At 37.9% G+C, this 20,518-nt stretch overlaps 1 protein-coding gene across 1 annotated transcript in view; it reads left to right on the plus strand.

Moving 5' to 3' along the window:
* The window catches only part of SHC4 (SHC adaptor protein 4), a 139,240-nt gene extending 123,470 nt beyond the window's left edge, over positions 1 to 15,770 (plus strand). The window contains exons 11-12 of the mRNA XM_066276470.1: positions 6,102 to 6,355; positions 13,470 to 15,770. Coding sequence (XP_066132567.1) covers positions 6,102 to 6,355; positions 13,470 to 13,625 — 410 coding nt within the window. The 3' untranslated portion in view covers positions 13,626 to 15,770. The remainder of the gene's footprint in view (positions 1 to 6,101; positions 6,356 to 13,469) is intronic.
* The last annotated feature ends 4,748 nt before the right edge of the window (positions 15,771 to 20,518 follow it).

Genomic DNA, 20,518 nt, shown 5'->3' on the forward strand with positions numbered 1-20,518 from the left:
CAAACTGGTGAGCCCGTGCTCAAGCTGGTTGACCTTGGGGTTTCGAACCTGAGTCTTTCGTCTCCCAGTTCGACACTCTATCCACTGCACACCGCCTGGTCAGGCAGGCCAGAGGTCCTTCATCAGTGTGTTAGTTAGCTGGCTGGCTTCTTCTGAAAGCTCTGGAGAAGAAGCTGTTTTGTTTTTTCCTATTTCCCTGGCTTGTAGATTCACTCCAATATCTGTTCAATCTCCACATGTCCTTCACCCCTGTGTCTCAAATCTTCCTCCTTCTTTCTTTTATAAGACAATAGTTCTGAACTTAGAGCCAACCCAAATCCAGAAGAATCTCATTTTGAGGTCATTAATGACATCTGCAAAGACTCTTTGTTCAATGACATCTGCAAAGACTCTTTTTTTCAAATTAGGTCGCATTCACAGGTATGGCAGGTTAAGATTTGAACCTATCCTTTTGGGGTTACTATTCAACTCACTATTGTCTCTCCTTTATTTTTTACTTATTTTTATTGTTTTATTTTATTTTTTAGTGAAAGAGCAAGAGAGAGAGAGACAGAGTGAGAGTGAGAGAGAGACAGGCAGACAAAAAGGGAGAGAGATAAGAAGCATCAACTTGTAGTTACTTCACTTTAGTGTTCATTGGTTGTTTCTCATACGTGCCTTGACTGGGGAGTTCTGGCTGAGTCAATGACCCTTTGCTCAAGCCAGCAACCTTGAGGTCATATCTATGATCCCATGCTCAAGCCAGCAACCCTGCGCTCAAGCTGGCGAACTTGTGTTCAAGCTGGCGACCTTGGGGTTTTGAACCTGGGTCCTCAGCATCCCATGTTGACGTTCTATCCATTGTGCCAATACCTGGTTAGGCCATTGTCTTTCATTTTAAAGAAGGCTATTTCTTTTGCATCATTTTCAGGGGGCTAATAGGATTCTTTCTAATCTCAATCCCTTTCCATAATAACTGTTAATAACATAATTATTAACAGAACTTTGTGGTAATGTTAATGGAATTCAACATTTTGGGATTTTGGTTTTCAGTAAGCATTTCTGCTGTGTGCTCTTGCTGAAGGAAGTACTGTTAAAGCCAGAAGATAATTTTGAATTTGTTTGCATGAGGAGCAATGGCCATGATTTCAGTTCTGTTTATTGATGGTGTTAATTGTATTTGTTTAAAAATTACCCTTGGTAAGTTGTCTATACAGCAGCAAAATAAGATGGCTCTATTTTTTTTAAACCACATACTGTGAATAAAAACAATAAAATGTTACTTAATCTTAAAATACATCACTTTCTTGCCAAATCATTTCCAAGGATAAATGTGTAAACAGTAACATAAATAAATAAAAGAAAAAACAAGCTACAATCAACTGAAATATAAATAAACAAAACATGCCTTTTGTAAATAGTGAAGTTTGTTGGGTTCCGAGATTGGCTTGGTGTCAAATTTGGTTCATTCCAAAGATGGAGGACCTGTCGCTGACCAAGTCCTTTCACTAGCCCAGGAAGCCTTTCCGGAACTGCCAAGGGCACCTTTACAGCTAGCATGGCCAGATGGCAAGACAAAATTTACAAGGAGATTTTGCTGAGCGTTGGTTAACCAGATCACCTTAACTTGCTAGACTAAGGAACAAAGGTCCTTATTGTCAGCCAGGTGACAAATGAACCATTTTCTTGCAAACTCTTAAAGATCACTTTTGGCTTGCAAACATCCCTGTTGGGTTCTCTGGAAGAAGACACCGAGATAGGGCTTGTCATGAAGGGTCTTCATTGGGATCAGTTGTCAGGAAGGGAGAGATAGGAAGCAGTCTTGGGTAGAGGGAGAAATGGAGCTACCACGTAGGCCTGAGCCAACCCTGCAGAGAGCATATAGACCCTGTTTTATTTGCCACATGTTGGGCCCACTTATCTCAGTCTTTGGATGTGGAGTGCAGGAGGACTTGCTGAGGGTAAGGCAGCTCTTTGTAGCTGCAGTAGACCCTGAAGGGATGGTTAGCTGGAGGCTGGCTACTGATGCCTAGGGCACTTGGTCCTTCCTTGAAGGGGGATCTGGGTAGTGTATCTTTGCATCCATCACAGAGGGCATCTTGTGCCATCGATAATGGGATATGCAATAAATTCAGATCGTGAAGTGAACTTAACTACAGTGTAGTATATCTGTGTGGACAAGGTAGATTTGCTAGAGGGACAGCTTTTTGAAATAAAGTTTGTGGACCTCAGGTTTAAAAGTAACTTTATAAGACTACTCACTTGACAGCTTCCATGTCATGAACTTCTCAGAGCAAAAACATATTAGAAATATGGGCCCTGTCAGGGTGGTTAGTGTTGTCTTCATTCACCAATGTTGTGGATTTGATCCCTACTCAGGGCGCATACAAGTATCAACGAATGAATGCATAGATAAGTGGAACAACAAATATCTCTCTTTATCTCTCACTCGTTTCCTCATACACAGTGGCCACTGGTTTCTAGGATTACCAAACCCTGCCAGGCAGTCATTGTAAAGGCTCCCTGAGCTGTAAGTAGAAGACGATTTGCTTGGACTCTGGTTCCGCTTCAGGAGAGGACCTCCTTGTCTATTGTTACCTGTGGGCTGGGACTGGGCTTTCTGGGATGATCCTGCCATTATCCTCCAAGTGTACATTTAAAGTAGGTGTTGGAGAATGTGCCTTTCTTGGGAGTTTCACAACTTTTACAGCTTATTTCTTGTTGGTGTGGGCTTGAGAGATTGGCATTTGCTTTAGAGGCCAAAAAGCCAGAGACCGGAAGAGGTTGTGGTTTTCTTGGTAGTATAATTTACTGAAAAATTTAGTAGGATTTTGCATTATTCTCTGAGTCAGTGATGTAGAATATTTCTTTATTATCCTCTTATTGCCTGAGGGATGCTTTCTTTCTTTCTTGTTATTGGTATTTTCTGTATTCTCTCTCTCTTTTTGATTGATGTTCACTGAGGTTTATTTAATTTAATTGATTTTTCCAAAATACTCAAATTTTGGCTTTCTTTTTCTTTATTGAGTTTAATGTTCTGTTTCATTGATTTTCATGTTTATCTTTACATTTTCCTTCTATTTGTTTTGGATTAAATTTTTTCTCTTCTTTACCAATTCTACTACAGTTTCTTCTATCAACTTTATTGCTTTATTTCTCTTATAAAATATTTATTCCACTTGAAATTTATATTTTATATGAGGTAGAGGGTCTAACAACATTATCTGTGTAATGGATTTAATTTTCAGTGTCTTCAGTTGACTAAATAATGTCTTCTTTTTTTAATGCCAATCTCTATTATAACACAGTCTTCTATATATGTGAATCTGTTTCTGAGACTTTTATATATGTGAATACTTTTTTCTATTGGTCCATTTGTCTGTTCTACACCAGTATATTAAGTATATTATTTTTCTCAAAGTTAATACTATGTAAGGAAAGGACCAACGTAATAGATAATACACCACTGTGTTAAGAGCGGTTCTATTTGCTGATAGGACCATGGGTGATTAATTTTCTTTGTTTTTCCAAGACTTAAAAGAAGTAGCATGTGTAATTTCGAAAATTAAAACAAAAATTTACAAAAGTCTGTGAGATATTCTCTTTCAGTAGAATTAGATTTTCAGCAAATGTTTGGATGATTTAAATCTTCTAGTACAGTGTATCTTGTCCCTGTGTTAATTTGGGAAACCGTGTTAGGAAAATATTGTCCAGATCCTCTGGCTGGCGCAGGGTCTGTTGCCTCTGCGAGATGATATAATGTCTGTTTTTCTTTTGTTATATCCTTGTCTGAAAGCTCTCCACCATAATCTCAGAATAAACTGAAAGCCATTATGCACTAAGATGTGTGTGCATTCTTCTCCATGCTTGCACAAACACTTTCCCTCCCATATATAAACATGCACACAGCTGCTCATCAGAAGTTCTCCATTATGGCTGAAAACAGGCGGCACTAAGATCAACTATAACAATTATTTATCAAATCTAGACACATTACTTCAGGCTTTTTCTGGCAACAATAGAAAGACCTGATTGTAGAAATATTTATAGACACTAGATATAGACTAAAGATGTTTTTAAAAGATATATTTGTGAATGCTGCATTATAATTGTGTTATATAGCGAGAAGTTCTTAAGCAGGGACAAAACTATAACATACTAACAGGGGAACTGGAGTATGTCCACAGGGTGCTGGTTTCCTATATCAATAACTTCACAGGATTGTCCTAAGGTGTAGCACTCAGGATTTTTCATTTGTGAGATCCCTGCATAAGGACATGTAAACACCCCTTTATTTATAAAGGTGAAGCCTGGTTTCTCTGCAAAAGGTTCTTTGCATTTAAAAAGACAGTCTGATTTTTATGGTTATTTTCCTAGTTTATTTGCCTTAATAAACATATGACTTTTACCTGGATTCAGACATAAGAATTTTATGTTATTACTTCTGGAGCTGCTGTATATCATCCTGATAGTCTTGTCATCTTCTGATGACCTTTGTGGTTGAAGTAGAGTGGCTAGACCAGTTGTGACAATGGAAAGATTTTCACATCTAAGGCAAGGACGGGCCTTAGAGTGTAGAGATTAATAACCGGGCTTTGGAGTCAGATCTCATTTCAAATCTCAGATCTACAACATATCAGCATTATGACGTTGGGTAAGTCATTTAACCTTTTAAAAGATCCATTTCTTTGCCTATCTAATTTTGAGAGTCAAACAAAATAATATACATAAAGCATTGAGCAGTGCCTCTCATACTCATAAGTGGTAGCTACATAGTAATTATTATCACTAAGAGTATCAATAGTATTACTAAGTGCTGCCTGGATGTACCTTGTTATGCCCACAGTGCTCTCAACTCTGGTTTGGTCAAATAAGTTTGTAAAATATGATTTTTATGTTTGCTTGCTTATAATTTGCATTGGGACCTGGGCAGCGCCAAGTATATGTGATCTGTGAAATTGCAAATTACCTTTCTGCTTGGGAAGAGCCATTGTTTTGCTAATGTTTGCTGGAGGAGAGGTTTTTGTGCCAGATAGTTTTGGGAAAATGAGAGAGAAGGAGAAGAGGCAGAAGGAAGCCATGTTTTGCAGGGAGAGAAGAGAGAATGCAGGGTGCTGAAGAAGAAGGGAGTTTCGCAGAGAGAGAAGGTGTGCAGATGGGGGGCTTTTGCGAGCTCCACTAAGACTGGTGGGACCTTTGATTCTAGAATAAACTGGAGGAAGTTCTCCTGATTGTAAAACCAGATAAGGTGTCAGGGTTTTGTGACCTCTGAATGAAGACGGAAGTATTTTCCCTGAGTGTTTGCTCGTCGGACGGTGTGAGACTTTAATAAAGAAATGGCTCACCATTTTTTGGCTCCACTGTTTCTTTACTGTCTGTCCAAATTCAATGAGAACCTGCATGTGAATGGCCACGATGGCAGCAGCTATGGGCCATACATTTGGATAACACTTATTCTGCAGAGACTTGGGGAGCTGTCTCAGGCCATGCCTCCCTGATGTTTTGCCTCCTTTTACCTGATTGACTCTGTTTTGTCCAGGCAAGTGAATGAAACCAGCAACACAGAAGTCATTTAATAGGAATACTATGAAGTTCAGCATAGCTTTGAAGTATTTGTTTAGAAGGATCTCTGAAGCACATTAGTAATTTGTTTTTCTGGTATTTTTTTTTTTTAAGCTAAATGCTAAAAGAATTAGCATAGTGTGAAGTTACTGTAGGCATTTTCAAAAGAGTTTGGGAAAATCTAGAAGTTATCTATAATCCAGATACAGCATAAGCCTCTTTTTCTTCAACACACAGCCCCTGAGACATAAAGAGCCTCTTGCTGCAGTTATAAAAGCAGTTCTCACAGGTCAGTTACATTTCTCATCTGAAAGAAAAAACTCCTGTACCTGGGCAAGGCTTTCCTTGTAACAGAAGCCAAAGGCAGTGGATCTACCATTAAATTAGAGCCTGTTGGAAGTTTTGAAAGTAATAACCCCATTTGTTCCAGAAACAGCATTACTTAAATAATGCTTGGTACATAGTAGGGCCTCAAGTTACATTTGCTGAGTGAATGAATGATTGAATAAATGGATCGCTGAGGTGGTAACTTGGTGATGTTTCTTGTTTTTTTACTTCAGAAGCACCAGAAACTGTTCAGCCAGGTGCTGTGGCCCAGCCTGCCAGCTCACATTCTCTGCCACACATTAAGCAGCAGCTGTGGAATGAAGACTGCTACCATGGTAAGCTGAGCAGAAAGGCGGCAGAGAGCCTCTTAGTAAAGGATGGGGACTTTTTGGTTCGAGAGAGTGCGACATCTCCTGGCCAATATGTGCTGAGTGGACTACAGGGAGGCCATGCAAAACATCTTCTTCTGGTGGATCCTGAAGGCAAGGTATTATTGACTTCTCATTTTAGTCTTTACAGGATGTTGTGATTACGGTTACTCTGAATGATAGATCTTAAACATGATATTGTTGGAAAGTGTGTAAGGCTAAGAAGTTTACTTTCTCTTGAACCCTCCAGCTGGAGCATGAAGTGCTAACAAAAGATTACTAGAAGGCTCTGAGTGGGAGCCACCCTTTCGGATCAAGTAGAAGACAACTTCTCTCTGCCCCTCTCAATTTAATTCAGTGAATTAAGTGAATACCTACATGGTATAAGGATTCAGTCAACTGTTGCTCAGTATCACGTACTTAGTCCTTGCTCTCAGGTGCTTATAATTTCATAAAATAGATGTTTAAATAATTATGCAGATGAATGACATAAAAACAGTTCAACTAAAGCATTATGCTGTTTCTCAAGATAGAGCAGTGCTCTAGATGTGGCAAACTAAAACACTTCTTGCGGGGTCTAAATTGTAAGATGAACCTCGAAAGACGGCAAAATCTTAAAAGGGAGGCATTTGAAGTATAGGGAAGGAGGCACAGGAGCAGACTGAGGAGTAGGATGGTATTAAGCCAATAAAATGGCTGGAGCAGAGGATGCCTGTAGACAAAATGATCCTGGAATAAAAACAACAAAATGGCAACAGTAAGTCCTTATCAATAATTACTTTAATTTTAAATGGCTTAGTTTCTCCAATCAAGAGAGGTAGAACTGTTGAATTAATAAAAAAAGAAAAAGAAAAAAGAAAAGAACTGTATGCATTCTATAAGAGGTTTGCTTCGGATGGAAGGACATACTTAAGTTGAAAGTGAAAGGATAAATGAAGATATTCCATGCAAATGATAAGCAAAAGAGAGCAGGGATAGCCGTATTTATATCAGACTAAGTAGACTTTAAGTCAAAAACTGTAAAAAAAGACAAAGAATGACATTATGTAATGATAAAAGGATCAATTCACTAGGAAGATACAATAATTATCTATATATATGTACCTAACATCAGAGCACCCAAGTATATGAAACAAACATTGACACAACTGAAGGGAGAAATAGACAGCAAAAGAATAACAGTAGGAGATTTCAGTACTCTACTTTCAATAATGGGTAGAACATTCACACAGAAGATCAACAAAGAAATGGAGGACTTGAACAACACTATAGATCAAATGAACCCAATAGACATATACAGAGCACTCTACCCAATAGCAGCAGAATACACATTCTTTTCAGGCATACTCAGAACATTAGTATATTAGGTCACAAATCCTAGGATAGATTATACATTAAGTCCCCAAAACAAGTCTTTTTTTTTTTTTTTAGTGGTAGAGACAGAGAGAGTCAGAGAGAGGGACAGATAGGGACAGATAAACAGGAAGGGAAAGAGATGAGAAACATCAATTCTTCATTGTGGTTCCTTAGTTGTTCATTGATTGATTTCTCATATGTGCCTTGACCAGGGGGCTACAGCCAACTGAGTGACCCCTTGCTCGAGCCAGCGACCTTGGGCTCAAGCTGGTGAGCCTTGCTCAAACCCGATGAGCCCATGCTCAAGCTGGTGACCTCAGGATTTTGAACCTGGGTCCTCCATGTCCCAGTCTGACACTCTGTCCACTGTACCACCATCTGGTCAGGCCCCAAAACAAGTCTTAATAAATTTAAGAAGCTGAAATCCTACCAAGTACCTTTTCTAATCATAGTGGGATGAAACTAGAAATTACTGGCAGAAAGAAAACTGTAATATTTACAAATATGTGGAAACTAAATAGCACACTCTTGAACAACAAATGATTCAAAGAAGTGAAAAAATAAATTTGAAAATATCTGGGGACAAACTAAAATGAAAACACAGCGTGCCAACTTGGGATGCAGAAAAAGCAATATGAGGGAAGTTGATAGTGATAAATGCCTACATTGAAAAAAGGAAAAAAATAAACATCTCAAATAAACAACCTAACTTTATACATCAAGGAACTAAAAAAAAAAGGAGCAAACTAAGCCTAAAATTACCAGAAGAATGGAAATAATCCAGATCAGAGCAGAAATAAATTAAAGAGAATAGCAAAACAATAAGAAAAATCCATAAAGCTATGAGTTGGTTTTCTGAAAGGTAAACAAAATTTACAAACTATTAGCTAAGTTAGCTAAGAAAACTGGAAGGAAGACCCAAATAAATAAAATCAGAATTGAAAGTGAAGCCTGACCTGTGGTGATACAGTGGATGAAGTGTTGACCTAGAATGCTGAGGTCACTGGTTCAAAACCCGGGGCTTGCCTGGTCAAGGCATATATAAAAAGCAGCTACTATAAGTTGATGCTTTTGTTCCTTCACACCCCTAAAATCAATTTTAAAAAAATCTATAAAAGAAAAAAAGAACTGAAAGAGGAGACATTACAACCGATGGCAATTTGCAAAAACATGGAGGGCTCTTGAGAGTAAGTGAAATAAGTCAAATGGAAAAGAATCACATAATATAATTTAACAAAAATGTGGGCTATAAAACAAAAAGCAACAAATGGACAAACTGATGCCACAGAAATTAAATGATTATAAGAGATTACTAAGAATAATTATATGGTAAGAAATTGGGTAACCTAGAAGAAATGGATAAATTCTTAAATATATAGTGTACTGAGATTGAATCATAAAAAAATAGAAAATCTAATCAGATGAATTACTATTAAGGAGATTGAATCAGTAATCAAAAACTTTCCAATAAAGAAAAGCCCAGTACCAGATGGCTTCTTTGTGAATTTTACAAAATATTTAAGGAAGACTTAAAGCCAATCCTTCTTAAACTTTCCAAAAAAATTGAAGAGGAGGAAACACTTTCAAACTCTTTTTATGAGATCAGCATTACCCTGATACTAAAACCAAAAACCTAAAACCAAAAACACTACAAAAAAAGAAAACTACAGGCCAATATCCATGATAAACATAGATGCAAAATCCTCTACAAAACATAAGCAAACTATTCAACAGTGCATTAAAAGGATCATATACCATAACTAAGTGGGCTTTATCCCTGGAATACAAGGATGGTTTAACATATGATAATTAGCATGACACATAACATTAGCAGAATGAGGGATAAAAATCACATGATCATCTCAATAGATGAAGAAAAATTATTTGATAAAATTCAATACACTTTCATGAAATATAAAAAGACACTCAACAAACTAAGAATAGTAAAGGCAATATATGTAATACCTACAACTAATATCATACTCAACAGTAAAAAACTGAAAGCTTTTTCTCTAATGTCAGAAACAAGGTAAGAATGTCCATTCTCACTACTTTTATTCAATTTAGTATTAGAAATATTGTACTACTCAGAGCAATTAGGCAGGAAAAAGAAATAAAAGGCATCCAAATTGGAAAGGAAGAAGTAAAATGGTCTCAGATCTTATATGAAGATAACCCTAAAGACTCCACATAAAAAAACTGTTAGATCTAATAAACAATTTCAGCAAAGTTGCAGAAAATAAAATCAACATACAAAAATCAGTTGAATATCTATACACTAACAATGAACAGTAAAAAAAAAGAAACTAAGAAAACAATACCTGTTACAATAGCATTAAAAAAGAGTAATTACAATAGCATTAAAAAATACTTAAGAATGAAGTTAACCAAGGAGGCAAAAGACTTGCACAGTGAAAACCACAAAACATTGCTGAAAGGAATTAAAGAAGATAAAAATAAATGGAAATATGACCCATGTTCATGGATTGGAAGATTTAATATTGTTAAAATGTATATACCACCAAAAATAATCTACAGATTTAATATAACCTTGAAAAAGAAGGCCAAAGCTGGAGACATCACACTTACTGATTTCAAACCATATTACAAAACTACAGTAATCAAAATGGTATGGTACTGGCATAAAGACAGACATATAGACCAATGGACAGAATGGAGAGCCCAGAAATAAACTTATGCATATATGGTCAAATAATCTTTGACAAAGTTGCCAAGAATACACAATGGAGAAAAGATAGTCTCTTCAACAAATGTGTTGGAAAAACTGGATATCCACATGCAAAAGAATGAATCTGGGCCCTTATTTTATACACACACAAAAATTGTCTCAAAATAGATCAAAGATTTAAATGTAAGATCAGAAACTCTAAAATTCCTAAGAGAATGCATAAGGGAATAGTTTTATAACATTGGTCTTGGCAATAATATTTTTTGGACATGAAACCCAAAAAACCGACAATAAATGCAGAAAGCAAAACAACAAATAAAAAACAACAAGTGGCACCAAAAAGTTTCTTCACAGCACTGGAAACAATCAACAAAGTGAAAAAGCACTCTACAGAATGAGAGAAAATATTTGCAAGCCATATATATGATAAGGGATTAATTTTTAAAATATATAAGGAATTCCTGCAACAGAACAGCAAAAAGCAAAACAGAAACAGAAATAACCTGATTTAAAAATGGTAGGCAACTCAAATAGACATTTCTTCAAAGAAGGTGTACAAATGGACAAGTATATGAAAAGATGCTCAACAACACTATTATCAGAGAAATGCAAATCAACTTCATAGTAAGATATCATCTCACACCTGTTAGGATGGCCATTATCCAAAAAACAGGAAAGAACAAGTGTGGTTATACAGAAATTGAAACTCTTCTGCACTGTTGATGGGAATTTAAAATGGTGCAACTGCTATGGAAAACAGTATATAGTTTCCTCAAAAAATTAAAAATAGAACTCCCGTATGATTCAAATATCCCACTTCTGGATATTTATCCAAAAGACATATCCACAGGGAATGGCCAGTCGGTGGAACAGTCAGAACACGCACATTTATCTATTAGGTTCTCCATTTTATATGGTTGTGTTTCATGTTACCCCCAAACAACTACAACAGTAACATCAAAGATCACCATAGCAGGCCCTGACTGTGTGGTTCAGTGGATAAAGCGCTATCCCAGTGCACTGAAGCCATGGGTTCGATCCCCAATTAGGGCTTCATGAAAGCAATCCATGAGTACACAACGAAATGGAACAACTAGTTGATGCTTCTCTCTCTTTCTGTCTCTCTCACTTTCTCTCCCTTCCTCTCTATTTCAATCAAAGGAAAGATTTTTAAAAATCACCTTTTTTAAATCTTTAAAAAATATTTAACAAATATAATAATAATGAAAAAAGTTTGAAATATTGTGAGAAGTACCAAAATGTTACACAGAGACACAAAGTGAGCAAATGCTGTTGGAAATAATGGTGCCAGTGGACTTGCTTGACACAGGGTTACCACAGACCTTCAATATATAAGAAATGCAATATTGGTAAAGCTCAATAAAGTAAAGGGAATAAAATGAGGTATTCCTATATAGTGTACATGGGGCCAGTATAGGCAGATTTGATTTTTCCAAAGAAGCCAAAAAACCAGATTTTATATGCAATCTCCCACTTTTTATTCAGTATACTTAATAACTCCCCATTGAACACCTTCTGCCTGCCTTCCTACCAAACTAAAACATCTCCTGGTTTGTTTTGCCAGGGTGGTTAGTTTATAATTAATTTATAACCACTGTTATATTTGGCATTTGTATGCAGGATCAATTAGAGACAAAGGGAAAGTAATTAGAGGATTCTAGGTGGCAACAGGTGAAAGCTTAAACCGGATGGAGGCAGGAAAAATCCAAAGGGGAGGACAGATTGAGTCAAAATTAAGAACCCAGACTGGCAGGACTGATTAACCGATCTGACACGGATTGGGGATGAGATGGAGGAGATAAAAATATCTTCCAAGTGTGAAGCCATTTGAGAAGAAATTGGAAACGTCATGCTCTTTTCCTTTCAATCCTTGAGTGTGTATTTTCAGAATAGGAATATTCTCTTACATAGCCATAGTACATTGATCAAAATCGAGACGTTAAAACATTGGTATAATACTGTTAGGTAATTCACAGCCCATATTGAAATTTGTTCAATTATTCCAATAAGTGGGTGTGTTTAATATTCTGAAAACCAAGATCTAGACAGAACTCAAAGGATCCTTAAGGAGAGGTAGTAGAATTTCAAGACTAGGTGGTGCCTGGCTGCATACTTTCCCTGTCCTGGATGGTTCCCAGCCACCCTCCAAACAGGAGTATATCAGGGCCAGGTGCTGAGCCAGTGGAGTCAAATGGAGAGCAATGTCTTGTGCCCATACCTAGGTTGAGGATATAATATCATAATTATAGGGAGGGAAGTTCACAGGAGAAGACAGGCCGAGGGCAACTGCGTTTCTTTGGCAAACAGACAAGAAGTTCTGTGTAACAAATATTTATGAATTACTAGCAGTAGTAAGTCTGCAGGAAGGAGACATGAATACCTATTAGAAAGGTCTGAGGAAGCTTCTTAGAGGACACAGGATTTGTATTGAGCCCCCAAGGAGAGGACTTTTTAGAAGGGCATGCTTCCTTCACAGACAGGATATTATGGAAGCGCTCTGCTTGATGGGATTTAATTGTAATCCTGAGATTCATGCTTGTATAACACCTATTTAAATATTTATAGGAATGGTGACATGATAGAGTACAGGGGGTTCTCGGGTTACAACACAGTTCCATTCCTAAAACAGTGACGTAACCTGAATCTTGGTGTAAGTCAAAACACACCCTAGCCTAAGGACATAAACATACTGCACTGTACACTATAATGTAGTAACAGAAAAAAAATGACAAAAATTGAATGTAAAAAAAGTACAGTGGTAACGGCGTAAGCTGAAACACTCATGTCTCAATTATTTTATGTTTTTATGGGCATGAGCCTCGTAAATTGAAAACGTTGTATGTCAAGACTGTTGTAACCCAAAGACTCCTGTATATCAAACAGTAATATGGCAAAGAAGTTGATTGCAAATTTGGATTGGGTGGCAAGTATTTACCATTTCTCTAACTGGGAGAGACAGTTGCTTTAAGAAGGTGTTGGAGAATGAGCAAACTGTTTTTTAAGGGATACAGAATTAAAAAGTACCTTTTCTTTTTTCTTTTTTTTTATTATGCAAAATATCTCCTTCAGAGGTATATCTGTCACCCATTCCAACCCTAATTGTTTACAATGGCTGTCAGGAGAACTATTATCATTTAACCTTAATACTTTTGTTCTTCCTTTTTAAGGTGAGGACTAAGGATCATATATTTGATAATGTCGGCCACCTTATCAGATACCACATGGATAATAGTTTGCCAATCATCTCTTCTGGGAGCGAAGTAAGCCTTAAACAACCAGTGAGAAAAGATAATATCCCAGGACTTATGCATTTAAACAAATGATCATATGAAAAAACCATCACACTGATAATTCAAGATTCTCCACTTTGTGTTAGGACACAAGAATAATTCAAACTTGGTTTCTAGATGAAATAAAACACAAACTATGAAGTGCATCTTTCAGAGACCGTCACGGACTAATGAAAATTGATCTTCAGAAAGTGGAAATCAGAAAAGGGGAAGAGGATTGGTCCATTTAAAAAGAAATTATACATATGCACGGATGTCACTTTTTAAGGCCATATTACATTGATAACAAGCTAAAAGCACAATTAAAACTTCACATGCTAAAGACAACTTGAATGAACTGCTGGGGCAGTAGTGGTATGTGCCTTTCAACTTGATAATTTGGGGAGATTTTCATATTGGGGAGATTAGTTGTGTCTTCATATTCTATACAGAAATATTTGCCAAGAAAAAAAAATTTCCTTGTTACAAAAGTAAGCGATTTGCTTGAGAGATACTGACTTTATTGTATATTCTGGTTAGCAGCACTTTGACCGCAATGTTAGAATGAATTGGAATTGTATTTGGACTGTGTCTATGCCAGTGGAATCAAATCAAAAGCTACTGAAAGTGTCGGTCTGTTGCTTCATTGGCCGGTCCCATTCACTGGTCAAAGGGTTGGGGCCCAAATCGGTTGGCCTAGTATTTCTCGTTTTTGCTATTTGGACTGTTTGTGTGCAGCACGTGACAAGCTGAAGAGGCCAAATGTATCAGTCATTTCTGATTTCATTGTATTTCTCCCTTCTCTCCCCTCACCAAAAAAAAAAAAAAGAACTCATCAGTATGTGGATTTAAAAGATGGTAAACAAACCAGTGCTCTTGATAATTAATATCCAAATTGGTTCCATTGCTATTTAAAATACTGAATTTATTTGGAAGTATGGGGAGACATCCTCTGACTGGTCGGGACTAAATGATAGCCCCTCACCTACATGTACCCGTAGCACCTTTTCTAGATGTGATCACACAAAGAGCAGGAGGGAGAGAGCATCGTAAAAGAAGCAGGTTTGCCACATGTGGACACACTGGTAAACTGAAGGTATGAGTAAGCATTGTGTAGGGAAAAGTGCTGGGCTGGCTGTTGTCAATGTGACCATGAGCAAGTGGCTGACCCTGTCTGACGCCCATGTCCTTTCTATGAAATGAGAGAGCTGGGCTAGGTGAATTCAGAGCTCTGTTTCAGCCCTAACCTACTAGAGGCCTATCAAAAGCAAAGTTTCCGTGTATGTCAGTGTTGATAAGCAGTCTGTATAATTAAGGTTGAAAACATCAGTATTTTCCCTTCTGTTTGTGTCTATACTCAAAATGAATGGCACAACTGATACCAACATTCAAATAGTAAACATCCCAAGCTTTTCAGTCAAAAACATTAAAACTTTGGAATAATATAAGTAAATAAGGTAGAGGTGGATTTGGTTGTTTGTTTTTGTTTGTTTGTTTTTTTGATTTGGTTGTTTTGAGTAGCAGAAACTGCTTCAGCCCTTTCCTTGCCTTTGCATGTAGAGATCTGGCCATTATTATAGAGTGTTTTATTATCCTGAGTTAGCTGGACAGTAGCCTTAACTCCACTTCATTTGGGCTATGTAGATACAACTTAATATTTGCAATTGTGATATATTCGCTAAGTTTTAAATAAAATATGGAAAACTTCTTTTGGATAGAAATAATCAGAAATTAAGCATACTGAACTCTAATATTTTTATGAAGAAGTTTATGATTTTATTTGTTCTGCTGTTAATTTCTTAGATAGGTTTCTTTCCTTTTATACAACTAGGAAATAATGTATTTTTTCATCAATTTTGCATACCTCTTGGTTCTTCATTTTCTGTCCTCATAAAGGAAGGAGATCAGGAGGATATAAATCATAGAAACTTATGGGTGATCTAATCACCTTTATCAGAGACAGAGAAGGGCTGTGGTCTCAGTTTGGCTGAGTAGTGTGAACTGGGTACCAGGAAAGAGTTTCTGATACAATTAGATGCAGAGAGTATACACGATGTGAACAGTACACATGGGTAGTCAGTATTTGACTGTAATGGTTTAGTAGTTGGATGAGCAAATACTGTGCTTACAAACGCCACAGACACAATGGAAAAGAAACAACAAAGGAAATGTTTGATTGCATGCTATTTTAGTGACACACTCTTATCTTCATCTGTCTTAAAGTGGAAATCCATTTGCCTATAAATACCTGTAAACGACTTTTCAAAAAAATAAATGATTATTACTTTGTGACAATTAATGATACATGTCTGATGTTTGGAATTTGGAAAGTTTATCATTTGTAGGATGTGTCAGGGTCCCGACAGGAGACAGATGGCTCAATTAAATTGGGTAATTTGAGATTTTAATAAAGGGGCTCTGTTTTACAAAGGTGAGGGCAGAGTGTGGGAAAGCACAGAGGAGGATGCGCTGTCCTGGCCAGTGAAGGCTGAGGGAGGGAGCAATAACAGAAGGTGAGGGAGCTGTGTGGGAAGAGCAGCTTTTTAGGAATCATGGCCCACAGTAGAGGGACTCAATCAATCTTGGTAACTCCAAAAGAAGGTCATTACTTAACAAATGGTCCCTGGTCAGGTCACTCAGTCGGTGAGAACATTGTCCCAATATGCCAAGGTTGTGGGTTTGATCCGTGGTCAGGGCACATGCAAGAATCAATCAGTGAACACATAAATAAGTGGAACAACAAATAGATGTTTCTCTCTATCTCCTCCTTCCTCTCTCTCTAAAATCAATAATTTTTTGAAAATTGAAAATAAAAAAATGTAAAAATAAATTTTGCTCTATCAAAATCAGAAATTTTTGCTCTGTGAGACTGTTAAGACTTGTCCTCACCCAGCATAACTTCTTTACTAATTGCATTTGCAAAAACCCTATTTCCAAATAAGGTCACATTCTGAGGTTTTGGGTGAACATTAAATTTTTGTGGACACTTCAACCCCACCTACATGACCCAAGCCAGCTCAAGTTAGAAGATATTTTAAGGTTCAGGTATCACAGAACCCCTGGAAAAACCTAAGTGTGAGGCTTCACAAAGTGCAAGAACCAGATAGCTCCATGGCTCTGAGTGACGGAAGTTCATGCTCTTCAGTCTACGTTCTGCCATATACATGACACAGCTATGTAGGTTGCGTATTTCCCATAACATACAGACAAGTGTAATAAAAGTCTGCTTCTCTTCTGTATGGCTACTACCTGACTCAGTTTCATGAAGTCTATTTCAGTTATCTGGGAAGGCAATATGATTGGCCCAGTTTGGGTCTGACACTCACCTTTGATCCAGTCAGGTATGGTCAAGTTTCACGTGGTGGGGAGGTAGTGATGGTGAAGTCATTGTGGCTGTGGGCAGGAGCAGATCTATGAGAGGTAACTTCATTCCGACCCACATGTCAACATTAAGTGAGCCTCTAGAACAGTGCACGGTACAAAGTAAATGCTCCCCAAATATCATTGACTGAATATACTACAAATAACGGTCTGATCTTCCTCCGCTTTTTCAATTACTCCTTTTCCATCTCCAGCACTGCATATTTTCGTTTTGTTATAAAGCTATGTGTCTTGGATAAACTCCTTCTTTGTCCCATTCCATAAGCTCCTGCTGCCCTCTGCACACATTCGCACTTGCATTTTTCTTAGACTTCCACCCTTAGACTCCTGTATCATTTGGGTTATGGCAGTTATAACCCCCTGAGTTCTCCTTACTACCTCAGACTCCAATGTGCAACTACACGGTCAGCCGTAAGTAATACAGAGAAACAGATAAATAATCTTGAAACAGTATTCCTACATTTTAAAAGCTCTTTCACACAATCTTATTTCATCCTTCCCATGATCTGGTGAAATAGACATTATTCTTATTTTTTGATAGGGACTTGGAGGCTCAGAGGAGTTAAAGAAATTGTGTGGACAAAGCTAGTGGGTAGGAGAGCTGGGACCTGGACTTGAACTTGGATCTTCTTTCAGTTCAGTGCTCTTTTAAGGATAGCACTCATTTCATGATGGCATTGGTCTGATAGTTTAAAAAAGTTCTTTCTCCATTGATATAGAGAGGAAAGGGGAGAGGGTAAAGAGGGACAGAGAAAAAGAGAGAGAGAAGCTTCAACTTGTTCCACTTAGCTGTTCTATTTAGTTGTGTGCTTACTGATTGCTTTCACATGTGCCCTGACTGGGATCAAGCCGTGCATGGTCTGGGATGACGCTTTATCCACTGAGCCAGCCAGGGAATTTATTTTTTTTTAAATTTATTTACTTATTTTAGAGAGAGGGAAAAAGGGAAGGAGAGGGAGAGAAACATCAATTTGTTGTTCCACTTAGTTGTTGTGCATTCATTGGTTGCTTCTTGTGTGTGCCCTGACCAGGAATCAAACCTGCAACCTTGGTGTGTCAGGATGACACTCTACACAACTGAGTAAACTGGCCAGGGCCTGATTTGATAGCTTTGACACCAAAGAGAAGGTGGGAAAAAAGAGAAATGATCACTTAACTCCACCTTTATAAATGCTTCTTAATGGGAGGGGCCACATCTCATCAATAATATGACATTTACACTTGAAATGTAAAAAGTCTGGGAGAAATAGCATCCTTCCTAGCTCATAGGTGTGTCTGTTTAAAAAATGCAAGATGGTCCTAGCCTTATAGCCATTAGAGCATTGTCCCAATGCACCCACTCTGCAGGTTCCATCCCCAGTCAGGGTACATACAGGAAGAGATTGATGTTTCTGTCTGTCTGTCTGTCTGTCTGTCCCTTTCTGTCTTTCTAATATCAATCAATAAGTTAAAAAGAAAGAAATAAAAAGTGCAAGATAAACTTTGACCCAGCATTTCACAAATAATCTCTTATCCAGCATTCAAGGTCTTTGGTAGTTTCTCTCTTTCCCCCTACACTTGTCTTTATTACCCCAGAATACCTCTCTCTGTTTGTATATGTCTGGTCAAGTTCATTCCTTGTGCTCATCATACTTTCCCTTTGTAACATGCCTTTCCCATTCCTCCAGGCCTCAAGCGCTTCTGTTAGCAATGTTCTATCCCCCTTCTCCAGTCTTACCTCTAAATATAAGAATTCTTCACCTTTACAGGTCTGACCTTCACATTGCAATCATTCATGCTAATCAAACTGCTTGTTGACTCTCTTCCTCTACCAACCTTCTGTAAAAGAGCCTTCATTAGACATTCACTTTCCCCCAGAATTATTGCCTATTTACTCATATTACATGTAGTCAACTATGTTTTTGTGTTGTCTTATCTCCATTGATTTGAGAGAGGGAGGAGGAAAGAGAGAAAGAGAGAGAGAAGCATCACTTGCAGTTCTATTTAGTTGTGCACTCACTTGTTACTTCTCATACGTACCCTGACCAGGGATCAAACCTGTGCCCTCAGTGCTCTGGGACAATGCTGTATCCACTGAGCCATCACCAGGGCCTGTGTTGTCTTTTTAATGTAAGCATCTTGCACTCCAAAAAGAGTGCAAGGGGTAGGGTTCTGCTTCACACTTTGTACTCAAGCACCTAAGCTAGGAATTAAACAGGAAAGGCAGTCAGAAAATTTCATTGGTTATAATATATATATATTATATATATATATATAATTCCATTTAAATCCACTTTTAGAGACAAGAGTCTCTGATTTATTCTCTATATATATTTAGTGACAAGCTCTGGGTTTGGAGATAAGCTGGGTCAAATTCTGTCTCACATTAGCTGTGTAGCCATGGACAAGTCATTTAATTTTTTTGTCAGTTTCTTTTGATGTAAAAATGGGATGCTAATACATGTCCTAGCCCTCACAGGATTGTGTTGTGAAAACCAAATGAGCTAGTGTCTTTAAAAAAAGAGCTTACCAAATTCTAAAGCACTGTGTAAGGAATAGTAAACACTGTCTCCTCCTGTGCTTTTCTTCCTTACATCTTTTATGCTTTCATCTCTTTAAGAAACAGTTGTTTGTGGGCAGGGGTCACTTAACATTCTTGCCATAGCATGCCATCGTAACCTCTACACAGGGCACTTCACAGTTTGCTGATGGACTTCAGTGAGACATAAAAGATTAGACCCTAAGTCTAGTTCTCACTAATAGATGCCTTGGCTCAGGTTTCAACAACTGCCATTCACCTGAATGCCTTTATTTGCTTTTCCTGGCATAAAAAGCAGTCCATTATTTGTTCATTCATTTACTCATTTAACAAATTTGTTTTGTGTGCCTATTGGACCATGAAGCATGCTGAATGTCCAAGAAGCAAAGTAAGTACTTCAGAATACTTACATTGGACTGAATAAAACAGATACACCAACTATTTATAGTTAGATGTAAGAACTATAATAAGATATGCACACTGTATACAAAGGTGAGAAATATTTCTGCCAGAGAAGCAGAAGGACAAAGTAAAAAAAAAAAAAAAAAAGGGAAGTCGAAACTGTTTAGGTGATGCAGAGGCCGGCACCTGGAAGCCAAACTCCAAGGTAAGGGATTGATGGGGAAATGAGGGATTCTGTGTGCTGGCATCGAGGGGTTGCAAGCACGGGGTGCACGAGTCACCGTACCAGTAATGACCGAAAGGGCAAAAGGCCAGGGAAGACTAGCCAAAGGCTGGAGGCGAAGTACTCGGGCAATCGATAAACCCGCCCACACTAATCAACTCTTTTGTAATTGGCTCATATATTCACCAATGGGCACACAGAAGGAACTTCCCGCCACCTCTGGCGCCCGCTTTTAAACAGCTTTGTAGCATTTACAACCGCAGGCGGACTTCTCAACCAAGCTTGAGTAGGGCGGAGATTTTTATCTTCACGTCCCGCCCTGTCCTGCATGGGCCCGCCTACCAGAAGAGGCTCTAGCTTACGATTGACGGAGGCAGCTGCTTCTCAATCTCTTTAGGGCTCCGAGTTCGGTTGTGACCAGGA

The sequence above is a fragment of the Saccopteryx bilineata genome, chromosome 4 (genome assembly GCF_036850765.1).
Source record: "Saccopteryx bilineata isolate mSacBil1 chromosome 4, mSacBil1_pri_phased_curated, whole genome shotgun sequence".
NCBI classification, from domain to species: domain Eukaryota; kingdom Metazoa; phylum Chordata; class Mammalia; order Chiroptera; family Emballonuridae; genus Saccopteryx; species Saccopteryx bilineata.